The sequence below is a fragment of the Sapajus apella genome, unplaced genomic scaffold (assembly GCF_009761245.1).
Source record: "Sapajus apella isolate SASKATOON/1434 unplaced genomic scaffold, GSC_monkey_1.0 scaffold47, whole genome shotgun sequence".
Lineage (NCBI taxonomy): Eukaryota > Metazoa > Chordata > Mammalia > Primates > Cebidae > Sapajus > Sapajus apella.
In genome coordinates, this window is record NW_022436987.1 from 1,847,473 (window position 1) to 1,864,905 (window position 17,433).

At 45.4% G+C, this 17,433-nt stretch overlaps 2 protein-coding genes and 1 pseudogene across 3 annotated transcripts; 1 reads left to right on the forward strand and 2 right to left on the reverse strand.

Annotated features, from left to right (window-relative positions):
- Nucleotides 1–165: 165 nt before the first annotated feature.
- On the reverse strand, nt 166–5,228 carry ARFIP2 (ADP ribosylation factor interacting protein 2). 2 transcript variants are annotated; one of them, XM_032240580.1, is made up of 8 exons: nt 4,896–5,228; nt 3,965–4,105; nt 3,618–3,714; nt 2,785–2,903; nt 2,384–2,605; nt 1,687–1,844; nt 1,371–1,545; nt 166–910 (listed from the first exon to the last, which is right to left on the reverse strand). In XM_032240580.1, the coding sequence occupies exons 2-8, from the start codon at nt 4,061–4,063 to the stop codon at nt 755–757; spliced, it is 1,026 nt and encodes a 341-aa protein (XP_032096471.1). In that variant the 5' UTR covers nt 4,064–4,105; nt 4,896–5,228; the 3' UTR covers nt 166–754. The 2 variants fall into 2 exon arrangements, with proteins under 2 accessions (XP_032096471.1, XP_032096472.1); XM_032240581.1 differs by having other exon boundaries at nt 3,965–4,065; nt 4,896–5,145.
- TIMM10B (translocase of inner mitochondrial membrane 10B) lies at nt 5,116–8,299 on the forward strand. The gene is made up of 3 exons (XM_032240582.1): nt 5,116–5,221; nt 5,400–5,495; nt 5,691–8,299. Exons 1-3 carry the CDS (start codon nt 5,183–5,185, stop codon nt 5,865–5,867), a joined length of 312 nt encoding a protein of 103 aa, XP_032096473.1. The 5' UTR covers nt 5,116–5,182; the 3' UTR covers nt 5,868–8,299.
- Nucleotides 8,300–11,653: 3,354 nt separating this feature from the next.
- LOC116525055 lies at nt 11,654–13,249 on the reverse strand (annotated as a pseudogene).
- Nucleotides 13,250–17,433: the final 4,184 nt, after the last annotated feature.

Sequence of the window (17,433 nt, forward strand, 5' to 3'; positions counted from 1 at the left end):
TAAAGCTGGCTCCAACTGGGGCTGGGAGAGAAGACTGGGTCTTCAGATCATCTCTGAAATCTGACTTCAGCTGCCTGGCCCCAGCTCTTTTGACTTGATAGACTGGACATGTCTCCACCCAGGCCACCCTCCTAGAGCCCCCCCCACAAATTGACCTCGCTGGGCCTGCTTTTATGAAAGGTTTATTCCTAGTGCTAGATCCCAATCTTGGGCTCTAAGCACAATTAAACTGGGTGGGTGGGTGAGGGTAGGCCTATTCAGATGCAAGGCCAGCAATGGGGCTCCCCATTATCCCCACCCCTTTGGTCCCAGTCCCCTTCTCTGCAATGGGCACGCATAGAGGAGAGACAAAGGGTATTGGATGCAACATCATTGGCCCAGGGGAGCCCAAGAAGAGCTGCCATTGGCTGACAGGGCATTTTGAGGCTCTGTCATTGGTCGGGGGCACACCCCAGCCTGAGGAGTGATGCCATTGGCCAGGGAGTGGTTTTGTCATAGCCGTTGGCTATGAAGTGGAAGGAAGAGATCTGGGAATGAAGCCCTGTGGCCAGAAAGATAGGGCAGCAGCTTCTGGGCCTACAGGCCCTTTTCCCACCATAGCAATGTGGGCAAAACTGGTGTCAGGCCCCAGCCAGAAAAAGGAGCCCAAGCTAGAGGGCAAGTGACAAGGGATGTCCCATGTCCAATCTCCCACACACCCTGGGGCTGCCCTTCCCAATGTCCTTCTTGATAGCCAAGTTGGGCTGGGAGCAGCTCACTGCTCCTCTAGCCAGGAGGGTTTCTCAGCTCCTGGAGGCCGCAGCTTGATGTTGAACTGCTGCAGGGTCTGCTCCAGCTGTTTCTGGTTCCCAGCAAAGTAGGCGGACACGGCATTGTGGAAGAGCAGCAGCTGCTTGTGCATCACCTTGATCTGGGGGTCCAGCAGGGTCAGCTAAGGCTGGACTCAGGCGCCCTTCTTGAGGGTCTATGAGCCTGAGCCCAGGCACAGACCAGGGGCACAAGGCCTCTGCTCTGAGGGTGCTTTTGGGGTAAGGGCTGAATTCTACCCAGGGAGTCAAAGGAGAAGGGTCAGTCTGATGGAAGAAACCTCACTTGATTTGTTGGGCCTAGGGTTTTGGTACCCCAGCTAAGGGGGTGATTTTTCCTAGTAATGTTCCTGGGACCAGCAGCCAAATCCTCCAATAGGAAAGGGCCAGGAATTGGAGGGAGGGTGATCTGGAAAGGCCCAGGGGTTTAGAGGGGGCTGAGGAGGTAACATTCGACTCCCTAGCTAGGCTGCATTTTCCCATTCAATATGGGGAGGGTCTGAGGGGAAGGTTAGTGTCACAGATGGAAAGGTGGGCTAGGGTCAAGAAGGATGGGGTTGGCACCTTGTTTTCTTCCAGGAACTTGAGCTTGATGGCCACATCTCCCCGCAGCTTCTCATACTTGTCCCGATGGGCCTGGAAAGTGGCCTGGGCACTCTCGAGTCGACCACGTGTCCCTGCATCCCGGGGGCCTAGGCTCAGCTCCTCTAAGTCTGTTCGGTAGGCATCATATTCCAGCCTGGGGAGGGGGTGATACAGGCTGGTCTCCACCCCTTTGTCTTCAACACATACTCTCCTTTCCTTCCTGAATTCTTATGCCCCTAATGCCCAAATTTCCTCCCATGCCAGCCAACTCCCCAAACCCCGCCAGTGCCCACACCTGGCAGCCTCATACTGTTTCACAGTCATGAGCGTGTCTTCCATGGTCTTGGTGACCAATGTGTTGATGCTAGAGACAAAGAAGTTCACGGCTCCTAGCAGCGTTTCCCCATTCTTGCATAGCAGTTTCTGTGTCTCTGCATTGTAGCCAAATTCCTCCTGAGGGCAGAAGGGAGGAACAGGCCTTGAATAACACTCCCTACGAGACTGGAGCTGTAGAGCCCTTCATTCCCCTCCTCCCCAGGGAGGAAACAGCCAGCAAAACTGGAACAACCAAGGACTGCCTCCAGCAAGGCTCTCTTAGCCAGAAAGTTAGGGGGGTCACCCTGGGGATACCTGGGGTAGGAATGTGGGTGGTGGGCATTCTTGGATAAGTTCACAAGACTGGAACAGTCTGAGAGCTAGTGTGGCAGGCAGGGGAGGGGCTCTGATTAGGTTAGCACTGAAGGCATTCTCCCCAATGCAGAGAGGGGTTATTTGTGAGGCACCTAGTGTGCCCCCTCCCCCACCCCCTCCAACTTCTGGACCTCTGTACAAACCCTTAGGCTGCCTCCACAGGTGAGTGCTGCTGGGGGTAGGGCTGGGCCCACCCTGAAGGGGTTCTCCCTGTGGGCTGCAGGAGGGAGGGAGGATGAGGAATGACTGCCTGAGAGGGCCCGTGCCCAGTTCCCCCACCCTCTTTGGTCTGGCTGAGGCACCTGAAGCTCTGGGGACTTCTGGCTGAGGTCAGCAAAGGCATCACCCAGTGCATGCTGGGTCTGCAGCAGGCTGTAGAGGTGGGCTGTCAGTGCCCGGCCCAGCTGCAGGACACTCTCATACTTGCGCTTCGTCTCACGCAGCAACTCAATCTGTAGCTCTAGCTCCAGGTCCACAGTCCGTGAGCCTCGACCAAATCGTTCTGATAATAGCTGCTTTGTGCACTGATTGGGAAATGGGGGAATTGGTCAGAGACCCTAACAGCCTCCCCACACAACAATATCTATCCCAGCACCCCCAGGCTCCTACTCTCAGCCACAGACGAGGTATTACTATCATGAAGAAAAGGGAAAAAAGGTACCCATAAGGAGTTTTGGGGAAGGGAGATGTGCTTAAATCCTACCTTATACGTGTTGATGCCCCATTTCTTGACAATGTCGAACTTCTCTCCAGCGATGCCCCGAGCCACCTCATCTCCAGGGACAGCAGGAGTGGTGCTGTGAGATGGATGGCGGCCAGACCCTAAAGGATCAAGTTCTCTGACACCAGCCTCTCTTAGATACACCATACCTCTGTGGCCCCACCCATACTTCTCTCCCAGCACATGAAATTGACTTCCCTGAAGGAAATGCTAGAGACAACTGGATTCTACTGCTTAATAGGAGGAACTCGAATCTTGCATGGTGAGAGTCAAATCCTGATATATATATGACTTCCTTAGTGGTTGGAGGAGGGGTTTGCAGGGAGTTGCTGGTGTACAGGGGCAGAGGAAACAGAAGAAAATACACTGACTTTGGGGGTAGCAGGAGTAAAGGATGGTGGATCATGATAACAAGAAACCTGGTTGCATTCCCATGTGGAATCTTAGTGTGAGATTCAGGAGTATTTGTTCCTCTAAACTTTAGAATCTAAAGTAAAATTCTGAGAAGCCTCACAAAGTTCCAACTCAGCCTCAAGCTGTAGAGTAGGGCATTACTGTGAAGTAGGTCTTAACTTTGCTCAGGTGGTGGTATGGAAAGGACAAATGAGCCATTTCAGGGGCCAAGTGGCAAAAGGGAAGTGGATGGACAATGCTGGGAGTTGCTCTTGGGCTGAGGAGAGTCCATGGGGTTCATACAAGCAGAAGTTCCCAAGATCTCTAGACATAATTCAAGCTTTCCTTGACATATCCTATGCTTCCCCAAACCATTCCTGTCCCCTCCTCCACCCAAGCTTCCTGTTTCTGAACATTCATACCTGTGGGGATGAGTCCATCACCAGAGCCCCCATAGCCACCAGACACAATGCTGGTTTCATTGAGGTTGGGTCCTGACACCATCACCTGCTGGAGGTCCTATAGGCCAGAGAAGAGGGGTTGCTTCAGGAACATAGGTGGAGCAGAAGCATTTTGGAGGTGGGAACAAGTTTGGATTCAAGCATCATAAAGACAGTATACAAGGGAACTCTGCACAGAATCAGAATGATATGTAAAAAGAATGGAGTCACATAAGTCAGGGGAAGGCTACTGGAATAGGGGGTGAGAACCCAGGGCTTAGAAATTGGATTCCTAAATTGAAACAATTAGAAGAATCAAACAGAAGCACCTGCTCCAGCCCATCATCTTCAGGAAGCTGCCTGGCTTCGCCGTTCCCGTGGATAGGGATCTCCATTGTGGCTGCCTTCCCTAGGATCCCGTCCGTCATGGCTAGGGAAGGTATTGGAGTAAAACTCTCCACCCCAGCACCCTGCAAAGCCCAACACAGAAGTTCTGGACACCGGCCAGCACTCTAGAAGAAGGAGGCCTCCTCTGTCATTTCTGAGGTTTTAAAGGCTGTCCCAGGGTTTGAGTGTCCCAGCGTTTGGCCACCGTCCCTTTCTTCAGGTGTATGTATTTCTCCCCTCCAAAATGCACATGTGTACACAGGCACACCAAAGCACTGTGTCTCCTCACAAGCCCCCAACCTCACCAGGACTCTGGTGATTATTCATATACTCATTCGGTCATTCAGCAGACATTTAGTGGGTGCCTACTATGTGTCAGGCACTATTTCTAACAATTAAAATACAACAGTGAAGAGGGAAAGTCTGCTCTCTTAGAACTTATCTCCATGCAGGCGTGCTTATGCTGAGCAGGAGATGAACCCTTTCCAGGGCTCAGGTCTTCACCCCCCCGCCCAATTCACGTTTGTTCTCCGTTGCTTGGCCTTTCACACTCCTTTAGTGTTTCTTCCCCCTCCCTTCAGGGGGTCTCCCCCTCCTCTGTCCCATGCATCTCCTCTTCCTCGGGCCCTCCCCACCAGGCCTTAGTTAGATCAGTTGGTGTATGTTCCCACTATGGTAAAAGCCTCTCTTTCCCAGGATAGCGGTGATCCCTTCCACAGTCAGTTATGTCTCCCAGGTGTGTGAGTCCCCGCCCCCACCCCCATACACCTGGACATCAGGTGTGTCCTCATCCTTCCCCAGGGCTCGGGGCATCTTGCCCTCTGGACAGGTTTGTGCGTTCAACTTCCCGTCGCCCAAGCATGTCCCTCTCACCTCGGGCCGGGCCGCTCTTCCCCTCAGGGCGCCAGGCCCGGGCCGCGCGGGGACCTCGGGCTCCAGTTCCCGTCGCGATCCTAGCAGCAGGTCAGGGACTCGGCGGAAGTGACGTCCTCTCCGGGCAGAAGAAGCCGGCCACGTCGCAGATTATAAGGGCGGAGGTGACGTCGCAGCCGAGGGCAGGGCGATACTCGAGCTAGTTCTCGAGAGCGGCGGGAGGATACTTCCGGGGCGGTACCGAGAAGCTGAAACGGAAGTGGCGTAGGGCATGCGCCGGTGGCGTGATGGAGCAGCAGCCTCAGCAACAACAGCAACTTAGAAACGTGAGTGACAACTAAGTCGTTTCGGGGCCAGACGTTCAGCTCGCATTCCTGCGCACATCGCGGGAACCCTATGGAGCCAGGGATTTGAGGGCTGGAAACATCGGGCTATGGTGCGCGGGCCTGGGAAACTTCGGGCGGCGAGACCTTTAGTAGAAGTGTGGTCTCCCTTTTCTCCCAGCTGCGTGACTTCCTGTTGGTCTACAATCGGATGACAGAACTCTGCTTCCAGCGCTGTGTGCCCAGCTTGCACCACCGAGCTCTGGACGCTGAGGAGGTGGGGAACTGTGTAGGGAGGTTACGCTACAAATAGTTTAGCAGTAGACTGCTTCTCTCCTCTCCCCACTTCCCCTACCTCTGCCACTGGCATTTTCCACGACTCTCACCCCTAGGCTGGGCATGGGGAAGGAAGGAGGCGGGCCTGACAGGACAGACACCTTTACCCTCCACTTAAACCCTGTCTTCCTTCTAGGAGGCCTGTCTGCACAGCTGTGCTGGGAAGCTGATCCATTCCAACCACCGCCTCATGGCCGCTTACGTGCAGCTCATGCCTGCTCTGGTACAGCGCCGCATCGCAGACTACGAGGCTGCCTCGGCTGTGCCAGGCGTTGCTGCTGAACAGCCTGGGGTCTCTCCATCAGGCAGCTAGCCATCCCCAACCCCAGGAAGGAAGGCACTGGACGGACTTCTCTGATTGAAGGACCCCAGTGGACCTTGGGGTTGGTGAATCCTATACAGAGAGAATTCGAGGTTGCCTGAAAGCTGGGTGTCCTTGCTCCTTTTCCTGGAGCCAATAAACCCGCTTTTTATTCTGTTTGATTTATATTCTGGGCAAGGAAGCTTTGCCTGCTTAATTGGCACAATCCTTTGTTCTGTCATTTAGTACATATCCGCTGGCTTCAGCCTTGGCAGCTGAGGAATTTTCTTCTATATGTATAAGGAAAACCTGAGCATTTGTAGGCAGCTGGTTAAAGCAGGCTCTGTGTGTACAGTTTTAAGATGGGTAATATGTCATGCTTTACCTTAGTTCATCTTTACAACAAAACTGTGAGTAAGAGGTATTAGCCTCATTTAACAGATGAGGAAGCAAGAATCCAGAATGTACCAGAAGGCCAATTTATACAACAGGAAATTGGTTCCTGCCCAGATGACAGGAAATGGGAGCTCTGTCTAGTTGTCCTTAAGTCTGACTGACTTCAATGGCTCATAATCGTGAGCCAAGTATTTGTTGGTTCATAACTGTTTTGTGAACTATGTCTTACATGTCTAGAATTCTGCTGGATCTAGGAAAGGAGAAGCTATCTAAGTACAACCGGTCAAAAAAACCACAGGGCTTTTAGGTACTGCCTCCTTGAGAAGTTAGTGGCCACAGAAGAGAGATGAAACCTGTAAGAAGTCTGGGGTCTTTTGGAACTTCAGCCATTTCCCCAGCTTGTTACTTTCTTAGTATTTACAGTCTTCCCAGGATGAGCAGTAAAACCTTTGAACAAAGAAGTCTGTGCTTGTCTTCAGGGGCAATCAGTAAGGGAGAAAGTTGGGCACATAATCTGCAATACAGCCAAATCTGAGGGAGAGAAACGGAAGGGCTAAAGGGACAAGTAGATGGCAGTCGTTGTGATAAAAAGGATAAAACTAAATATTTGGGACTTCTTAATGCTACTTTAATGTTTCACTGCTTGTCTAGAATTTCCTAATTCCAGCTTTCTATCATCTGCCCCATATTGGTTCCATGGAAATCTGTGATTTCTAATTCCAGCCTCTCCATTCTTTTCTCATTATTGCCTCCCCCGCCTCCCACCTTTGTGTAATTTACTTCTGTATTCAGCAGCCTGAATAGCATACCATTCCATCACCCTATTTTCTTGCCACCATTGGCCATCTTTTTGTATCATTCTACTTATTCTGTCTTTTCTGTTCTTCCAAACTACTAGACTAAAACAGTTGTGTAATGAATGCCACTAAATATTCAAGGCCTCCAACCTTAGCCAAGTCCTCACATCTACACGCAGTCCTTTACCTTTATGGGTTCCTGGTCCATTTCCTTCTCTAATTACCATGGCAGTTATTTTATACCTTCACTATTGTCCTTAATCACATACCCCACATCAAGTGACCCTGTTTCTTTTTTTAAAGGAATTGAAGCTCTTAGACATTGGTTCCACAGTAATAAATTTTAAAATTTCTTACAACTACGCACAAAGCAGATGTTCTGTCCTATCTACAGAGCAGAAAATTTAAATTCTCAAGTAGCAAGCCCAGTATTAAAGTGCAGATCCGACTTTAAAGTCCATGTTCATTTTACTCACCAGGCTGCCTCTTAAGATAGTATTTATTGAGCACCCACTTTGTATAGGTTCTGATTTTGGTAGATGTCATGTTTTATCTAATCTTTATAATGCAACTATAAGAGGTATTAGCCTCACTTAACAGATGAGCAAGCAACAATCCAGAATGTGCCAGAAGACCCTTTTATAGACAGTTCTTGTTTTTGTTTTTGAGATGGAGTCTCACTGTGTCTCCCAGGCTGGAGTGCAGTGATGCTATCTTGGTTCACTGCAACTTCTGCCTCCCGGGTTCAAGCAGTTCTGCCTCAGCCTTCCGAGTAGCCTAGGATTACAGGCATGCGCCACCATGCCCAGCTAATTTATTTGTATTTTTAGTAGAGACGGGTTTCACCACATTGGCTGGGCTGCTCTCGATCTCCTGACCTTGTGATCTGCCTACCTTGGCCTCCAAAGTCCCGGGATTACAGGCGTGAGCCACTGCGTCGAGTCTATATACAGTTTCTTATTGAGAAAAAATAGTTCCAGTCATATTTTTTGCCCCCTTTAGCTGCCATCTCTTGAACAGAAAAGTTTGTTTGGATGGTAAAAGTTGCTGACCAGGACCTTCCCCACGGAGTTGCTTTCTATTTAATGAAATTATTGTCCTTGGGAAATATAAATGCAAGTAAAACAGGTTGTGAACTTCTTAACTTCCAGAAGACAGGAGGATGGGACCTGTGATACCGTGCTGCCAGTGGGAGGACTCTTCCACATCAACATTTGTGTGTATCCTTGCAATAAACTTCCATTGTGAATATTTGTGCTTCTCATCTTTCCATGTCATATGATAGTAATTTCTTATGAAGAGCTAGGAACATAGATCTGTCTGACTCTAAAGCCTTTGAGAGCTTCTATCTGCAAGCCCATTTGTACTTAACCTGCCTCTAGGCATGAAAAAACAAATGTCCCTCAACCTGACCCATCAGTTAATCCCTTAAAATTTCAATCTCTTTTGTCCTGGTTCTTCCCTGTTTATAAATAAGTTCACGTGTAGGAGAAAAACCTTATTCCTACCACTCTGCCTTGAGTATAATCTGGTCTTCCTCAGGTCTTGCCATAAAGTGATAGCCATTGGCATAATGAGAGCAAGGTGATATTCCAAGCACAACATTAAAGAATGTTGACAAAGCTTTATCAAGTTATTTATCCTGTTATCACAAACATAAACATTGGAGGTACTTTAGTGTTCCTGCCATTGTGGCTTCAGAACTTCCCACTGTTTTGCAAAGCCTCAATCTTTTGAGGCTAGTCATCTATACAACCCTCTCATTACTTATCTACCACTCTCATTTACTACAACTCTTGCTGCTTTACTCTAAACAGCTGGCTCTTGGTCTTCCTGTCCACTCCTTGATATTTTAATTACATAGACAATTTATTTGGTGTTTTGTCTCTTAGTTCTTTGGCCCAATCTCTGATAGTTTTCACTCTGTCTTAGCCACTCACTCCCTTTGTCATATTTTGGCCATTATCATGACCTCAAACTGCTCAATCTTCAAAATACTTGTATCTTATTATTGACCATATTCCTTCCACTTGGCTTATTCAACTATTCCCTCTATCAGTCTCTGATTTCACTGCAGCCAATGCTTCTTTCCGTTAGCTCCTTCCTTCTTTAGATTCCTAGATAGCTTAAACTAGTAATTTGCATACAATAGGCTGAATTTCCTTGCCTTTCATCTCTTTTTTTGAACCCTTAAATAAAGTGAAACTTGTCTGTGCCTGCATTTGGACAGCTAAATGCCACCCAAGGAAACTACTGTGGAGCAAATTTACACCACTATGAATCCATGGTTATCAGCTTCAAATATCTCAGCCCCATAGTCCTACTGGATTTTTTTAGTCTTATCCCTGCAATTACTATTTCAAACCATATTCTTAAATCTGTTATTACCCCCCACCCCGCCACCATTATCTTTACTTTATGCAAGTAACTCTTTCTTTATAGACGAAAGTAGCAGCTATCGGTAATTCTCTCAACATCCCACAATTTGTTTACCCACATATATGCATCATTCTCTTTCATCTAAACAAGGCAAGTATACCCCTTGTCTAAGGCCAGTGCCTATTCCTGTGCTCAGAATCCTAGTCCTTTTCTCTTTGAGGATCTATGACTTCTACTTTACTGAATTCTTCTCATCAGTGTTTCAACATGCTAAAGACTCCCCTGTTAATAAACCACTTCATACCTCATTTCTTTTCCAGTTACACTTCCATCTTTTCTGCTGTACAGTTAAGCTTCTCAGAACAGTTGGATAGTTTGGACCTCTTCATCCTGCAGGTCATTTTCCATTTCCATTCCACAACCCAGTTCATTTTGACTTCTGCAACCCTCATTCTATTGAAATGATTCTAAGGTCACCTTGGTGATGACCTTCCTATCTTGAATCCAGTAGTTATTTCCTAGTCCTCACTACCTCACAGTAGCATTTGGTAAAATTTTCTAGTTTCTTATCATTGATACTCTTCCATTGGTGTCTGATTCTACTTTTATGGTTTTACTACTACCTCTGACCATAGCTTCTTAGCCTCCTTTGCAGGCTCATCCTCCTCCTAGCCTTTAAATCTAAGTGTTTCTTTAGGTCCTGTTCTTCTCAGTCTAATTTTTCTTGGACAGTTTCATCCCCACTCTGAACTTTAGTTCCTGATGACTTCCAGATCTCCTCCAAGCTATTTGACATCTCCACTTAGGTATCTCAAAAACATCCCAAACTCAATATGTTTCCTAATAAACTATCCTGTACCTGGTACTCATCATCCAGTTGCAGAAGCTCGAAGGCATTTCCCTTTTTCTCCTGTCACTCAATTGCCAAATCTTACCAGTTTACATTTCTAAATATCCCTTGGTTCTCACTACCTTTCTCCACCTTCACCATGATCTCCCACCAGGATTACTACAGTTGCTGCTGCTTCCTATACCTACTTTAGTACCCCTTCAATCTATTCCTCACTCATAAGCCATAAAATACAAACTAATGCTTAACCATTGCAGTAGCTTTCCATTCTTAGGATAAAAACTGAGATTCTAAATATGACCTGCAATGCCCTGCATGATCCAGCTTCTGCCTACTCCCAGCCTTATCAGTAACTATCAAACACTGGACTGCCAGTACTGTTTGCTGAATTGATTCAAGTCACACTTCACTGTTTCCCTCTGTCTTGTGCTCTAGCCACACTGGCCGCCTTTCAGTTTCTCTAACTTGTCATGTACTGTTTCATCTCAAGGCCTTTGTATGTGCTGTTTCCTGGCTTACAGTGCTTTCCCCCTTTATCTACCTCTCATTCTTTTTTTTTTTTTTTTTTTTTATGTTTTTTTTTTGAGACGGAGTTTCCCTCTTGTTACCCAGGCTGGAGTGCAATGGCGCGATCTCGGCTCACCGCAACCTCCGCCTCCTGGGTTCAGGCAATTCTCCTGCCTCAGCCTCCTGAGTAGCTGGGATTACAGGCACGCGCCACCATGCCCAGCTATGTTTTATATTTTTAGTAGAGACGGGGTTTCACCATGTCGACCAGGATGGTCTCGATCTCTTGACCTCGTGATCCACCCGCCTCGGCCTCCCAAAGTGCTGGGATTACAGGCTTGAGCCACCGCGCCCGGCCGCTACCTCTCATTCTTGAGATCCTAGTTATTATTTCCTCAAAGAACTCTTCCCCAGACTCCAGCTCCCATAATCCCTCATGCTTTTGGTGTATCACACTTTTTTCAGCATGTTTTTCAAGTTTTACTTTGAATTATGTTAATTACAGCATTTGAAAGGGAGGATCTAATTTCACACAAAATAGAAGACTCTAAAATATACACATTAAACTGCTAAAAAATAAATTCAGTGGTGAGAATACAACAGAAGTCCAATTTAGATTCTCAGTATTGTCACCATGTGTTTCTTCCAAGCTTATATCTGGAGCTCCTGGAAGTCATTTCGTTCTCTGGTAGAGGGGCAGAAAATCACAGCATGAGAAGGAATTAATTCCTGGATTACTGGCTTCATCACATCCACCCTCTTCACCTCAAAATAGCACAAAAGAAACAATTACCACACCCTTTTGGTTTAAAAGAGGTGTTGATTAACTGGGTTGGAAACAGGTCATGAAGATCTGTCTAAAAGAGTTCTTTTCAAGTGAGTTTGCACACACCGTCAAGCAAGGAGCCTCTCGTTAATTAGGGCTAGGAAACCAAGGTTTGATTCTTAGGAAGTCACAATTTCATTCACTCAATATGATTTTAAAAATGCCTACATATCAGCTTCCACATGCAGCCATTTCTAGATAAAAAAGAAACCTGGCATCTCTAGAAGGGCTACCAAGTTCCCCTTCCAAGTGTATAGCTGAAAGGACCGTTTTTGGAACTGGGTTTCTTTTATACCTCTGAAAGGGTAACACTTTAAAGCTGAATTATCTTTAGCCTGGAAATCTAACATCTTTAGCCTGTAAATCTAACATTTAGCAATGCTTGCATCCCAGACATACAGTAAAAGAGACAAATTCGGAAGGTAGCTCTGCTGCAAAATAATGTAAAAGTATTGTACAGTATTTATGCTTGAAATTTAAGTTCCAAACCTAGTGTGTGGCCACTGGCATTGTCATTCTTGCCATCCAGGACAGTTGACAGTGTCATTTTGATACCTGGCTTTAGGGTCTCAGTGTATTCTAAACCTATCGGGTTAGAGTTGTTCACTTAGCCAAGAAGCAGGTGTGAGGGTTGATCAGATACTTCAATATTCCAAAGTGAGTATTTGTATTAGTCTGTTTTCACACTGCTGATAAAGATATACCTGAGACTGGGTAATTTATAAAGGAAAAGGTTTAATGGATTCACAGTTCCACATGGCTGGAGAGGCCTCACCATTATGGTGGAAGGCAAAAGGCATATCTTACACGGTGGCAGGCAAGAGAGAAAATGAGAGCCAAGTGAAAGGAGTTTCCCCTTATAAAACCATCAGATCTCATGAGACGTTCACTACCACGAGAACAGTGTGAGGGAAACTGCCTTTGTGATTCAATTATCTGACACCAGGTCCCTCCCCCAACACATGGGAATTATGGGAGCTATAATCCAAAATTAGATTTTGGTGGGGACACAGCCAAACCATATCAGTGTTACTGCTTCCTGCTGTCCAGGTCTCCACCTTCTTATTCACCTTCTGTTAAATGGAGCCACCAAACTGTCCCATTATTCACATTATTGTGAAATTGAATTCATCAGACTTGTAGCCAATTGCAAAGTTGCTCTAGGTCATTCAGAATTTTGCAGTCTCAAAATTTACCTGGTAACCAGCCAACCCTTGTAACCCAGCACCAGGGTGCCCCAGATTGAAGGCCCAGTGATGTCAAAATCCAGGTTACAGCCCAGGTTGATGTGCTCCTGCTTGTACCTGGTCTTGATTTTAGCATTTTCCCCCCAGTATTAGGTGACAAAGGATGAATGAAGGGTCAGCTTCAGTGCACTTGCAAGCTGCTCTTCCACAGTAATCTCAGTCCTAGTGTGTTGTATGTTTCACTTCATAAACATCAGGCCATACTCAGTTTATCTGTACTTGGTCTCCAGACTGCCTGTCACTTTGGTGGTTTCAGTGTTGGCTGAGCCTAAGCTTACAAATACATTCTCAGTTTGTTTTCAGATCAACTTTTATTAAGCCATATCCATAGCCCTTGGTGAAGACATTCCTGGCAGGTTGCCAAGATTGGCACACTTGGGTGGCACAGCCATCTTCTGCTCAGAGCCCGTGGTGGTAGGGTTGGCGGCAGCTGTGATGGGGGATTCATCAGTGAGGCATGGAGCAGAGCGAGCAGCCGGTGTGTAGTGCTTTTAATGGTGTTTCATTATACACCTCATGAAGTCAGAGTCCAAGTCTGTATTGCTCACCATTATATCCTTATCACAGTACTTGGCACATAATGTGTTCTCAACAAATACTTGTTGAATGAGCATTGTTGAATCTCGCAGCTCAATTTACTATTAACATAACTAAGAGAAAGGCCTATTATCAGAAGAGACAAATGAACCTGCACATCTAACCTTTGACTTTTTGCCAATGATTTAAAGATGTTTTTCACCCACAATCTCACTAGGTGGTATCTTCTACCCTTAATAGTCATGGATCGGTCAACATCTGAAAGGCCCTATTTGGAGCAAATGACTCTGCCATTCTAGTTTCCACCTAATTTCTAAGTCCTATAGTTCTGCTTAAATATCTCTTGAACCCTTTTCCTTCTCTCCATCTTTATTTTACTAACTTAATCAAACTTTCATCAGCTATTTTATTTTATTTTATTTTATTTTTTTTGGAGACGGAGTTTCGCTCTTGTTACCCAGGCTGGAGTGCAATGGCGCGATCTCAGCTCACTGCAACCTTCGCCTCCCAGGTTCAAGCGATTCTTCCACTTCAGCCACCTGAGTAGCTGTCATTACAGGTGCCCACCACCATGCCTGGCTAATTTTTGTATTTTTCGTAGAGATGGGGTTTCACCATGTTGGTCAGGCTGGTCTCAAACTCCTAACCTCTCGTTAACCACCTGCCTCAGCCTCCCAAAATGCTGGGATTACAGGCATGAGCCACAGCGCCTGGCCCTTTAAACTTTTATCGGCTCTTATACAGATGACAGCAGCAGTGTCCTAACAGTTTTTGTTGTTGTTATACTTAAAATTTTTTTTTGATTTAATTTTTTGAAAAGGAATCCCTTCAGCTCCAGTGCAGGTGCAGAGGCTCAACAGAGTGCTTCCTAACAGCTTTTTGTCTTGGGTCTAGACTCCTTTTGATTATTTACGAATTAGCTTAGTTACTTGTAATAAAGACTCTGTTTTCCTTTTCTGGCTATGCCCCACATTCATCTATATATTCACGTATTCCACAGATATTTGAGTGACTGCTTTTACCAATTTTTAGTGCAAGCTCTGCAGATACAGAGCTGAATGAGAACATTCAATCCGTGTTCTCTTGGAACTCAAGTTATGTGAAGGTTAATATAAGACAAGTAATCACAACTGTGATGAATGTTATAAAGAAGAAATGTATCTTGTAATGGAAACATACAGTAGTGAAAACTTTCCTTGTTTGAAGGATGAAGGAGAGCTTCACTGGAAGTGTTTTTGAAGGTGAGACCCAAAGGATGAATTAAAATTAACCAGACAGGCCTGGCATGGTTACTCACACCTATAATCCCAGCACTTTGGGAGGCCAAGGTAGGAGGATTGCCTGAGCTCAGGAGTTCAAGACCAGCCTGGGCAACATAGCAAGACCCCATATCTTAAAAAAAAAAAAAAAAAAAAGATACATGCAAAAACCAAAATATGCTGGACGTGGTGGCACATGCCTGTAGTCCCAGCTACTTGGGAGGCTGAGGTACAAGGATCGTTTGAGCTCAGAAGATTAAGGCTGCAGTGAGCCATGATCACATCACTGCCATCCAGCCTGTGTGACAGAGCAAGACCCTGTCTCAAATAATAAATAAAATAAACCAGACAAAAGAGAGGGGGAAGGTCTGTCCTCCTTTCCTTCAGGTCCTTGCTCAGATGTCACCTTTTTATTAAAGCTTACTTTGATTATCCTATTTAAAATGGTAACCCTTGCTCCCCTTAGACATTCCTTTGCTTTTTTTCCATAGCATGTATCACTTCTCACATGCTATGTAGTTTATTCATTTTATTCTTTATTATCTCTCTCCCCCACTTGAATGTAAGCTCCATAAATCAGGAATTTTTGTCATTGTTACTGTTTTGTACACTGATATAACCAAACACTAAAAATAGTGCCTGATACAATTGATACTCAATAAATATTTGTTGAGTGAAAGGAAGCAAGAAGGAATAGCCCAAGAGCAAATGTATAGAACTTGGCTTTAGAGAGAGAAAGAGCATCTCTAATTGGTAACAGGAAGGAGGGAGGAGTGGATAAGAGCAGAGCTACGTGCTTTTAAAATTTGGCATTGGGAGATTGAGAGAGTTCCTTTTAAATAGCATGTGATGGTTAGTTTTGTGTATCAATGTGGCTAGACTATAGTACTCAGTTATATAGTCAAACACTAATTTGGGTGTTACTGTGAAGGCATTTTATAGGTATGGCTAACGTCTACGCTTAGTTGACTTTAAATAAAGGAGATTACTCTTGATGATGTGGATCAGTTGAAAGCCTCAGAGTAAAACTGAGGTTTCTCAAAGAAGAAGAAATTCTGCCTCAAGACTGCAGCATCGGGCTAGGTACAGTGGTTCACATCTGTAATCCAATGCTTCGGGAGGCCAAGATGGAAAGATTCTTCAAGTTTAGGAGTTCAAGGTTGCAGTGAGCTATGATCTGCACTCCAGCCTGGGCAACAGAGTGAGGCTTTGTCTCTAAAAAAATTAAAATTTAAAAAATTTAAGAAGAAAAAATAAGACTGCATCATTAGCTTCTGCATGAGTTTCCATCACGCCAGCCTGTCCTACATATTTTGGACTTACCAGCCCCCACTGTTGTGTTAGCCAATTTCTTAAAATATATCTCTTTATATAAATACATTTATCTTATTAGTTCTGCTTCTCTGGAGAATGCTGATTAATAATACAGCATCTCCTTTTTTTCAAATAGAAGGTAAAGTCATCATCTGAGAATAAAGCAGAAGGAAATGGAAGATGAGAGAGTACAAGAGGTTTGAAATACTCATTACCCAGAATGGAAGAGTAACCTGACAAAAGAAACTAGAGTTTTGGGCAGTGTTGAGGGCTCGGTAGAGCTTGCTGAACAGAATTCCTTTCTGTCTTTGTCTGAAGAGATTTGATTGTGTTTTTTGTTGGTGGTGGTGGTTTTTGTTTTTTGAGACAAGGTCTTGCTCTGTTACCCAGGCTGGAGTGCGGTGGCACGAACATGGCTCACTGCAGCCTTAACCTCCTAGGCTCAAGTGATCGTCCCACTTCAGTCTCCCAAAGTTTTTGGGATTACAGGAATGAGCCACCACACCCACCTTTTTCTTATTTCAAGTCCTTAAATTTTAAGGCCTAATGTGACTCAAGTACTCTTCCTTGCCCTTTCATGAAGAGTTGTCCATGCTCTTTATTCTTGCCCTCAATGAATCTTTTATCTTGTTCACCATTATGTCAAAATGAATAACAGCCAAACACTTAACAATTTTATCAAGTGTCTACTACTTAGCAGTCTCTATTTTAAAGCATTTTGTGTGCATTACATTGATTCACTTAATCCTCACAACAAGGTAGACATTATCTATTATCTTCATTTTCTTTTTTTTTTTTTTTTTTTTTGAGACAGAGTCTCGCCTTGTCGCCCAGGCTGGAGTGCAGTGGTGCGATCTTGGCTCACTGCAACTTCCGCCTTTTGGGTTCAGGCGATTCTCCTGCCTTAGCCTCCTGAGTAGCTGGGATTACAGGTGCATGCCACTACGCCCAGCTAATTTTTTTTTTTTCTTTTGTATCTTTGGTAGAGACAGGGTTTTACCATGTTGGCCAGGCTGGTCTCGAACTCCTGACCTTGTGATTTTCCCCCCTCGGCCTCCCAAAGTGCTGGGATTACAGGCGTGAGCCACTGCTCCCGGCCTGTTATCTTCATTTTCCAAAAAGTGAAACTGAGGTAAAATATCCCATGACTAGTAAGTGGTGAAGTTAGGATTTCAGTCCAGGCAGTCTGACTCCAGAGCCTATCTTCTTACTCACAAATGAAAATTTTTATACATGTATTTTTTTCCTCTAATATTTTCTGATCATGTACTCATGGTACCTAGTATAGGAGCTGGGGATAGAATAGGCAGCAATCAGAATCTCTGCTGCCATGGAGCTTATATTTCTAGTTAGGGGAAATAGTAAGGAAATAAATAATTATATGAAATGGCAATAAGTGCTATGGAAAGAAGTAATGCAGGTAAAGAGGATAAAGATGTTGGGGAGAGAGTTTCTATTTTCTGTTG

What these genes read in the sequence shown, in the direction of transcription:
- TIMM10B (XM_032240582.1), top strand. Translation starts at nt 5,183, where the DNA reads ATGGAGCAGCAGCCTCAGCAACAACAGCAACTTAGAAAC. An exon ending in AACAACAGCAACTTAGAAAC is followed by an intron (nt 5,222 to 5,399) that starts GTGAGTGACAAC and finishes CTTTTCTCCCAG; the next exon opens with CTGCGTGACTTCCTGTTGGT. An exon ending in GAGCTCTGGACGCTGAGGAG is followed by an intron (nt 5,496 to 5,690) that starts GTGGGGAACTGT and finishes TCTTCCTTCTAG; the next exon opens with GAGGCCTGTCTGCACAGCTG.
- ARFIP2 (XM_032240580.1), bottom strand. Translation starts at nt 4,063, where the DNA reads ATGACGGACGGGATCCTAGGGAAGGCAGCCACAATGGAGATCCCTATC. An exon ending in AAGATGATGGGCTGGAGCAG is followed by an intron (nt 3,715 to 3,964) that starts GTGCTTCTGTTT and finishes TCTGGCCTATAG; the next exon opens with GACCTCCAGCAGGTGATGGT. An exon ending in GGGGCATCAACACGTATAAG is followed by an intron (nt 2,606 to 2,784) that starts GTAGGATTTAAG and finishes TTTCCCAATCAG; the next exon opens with TGCACAAAGCAGCTATTATC.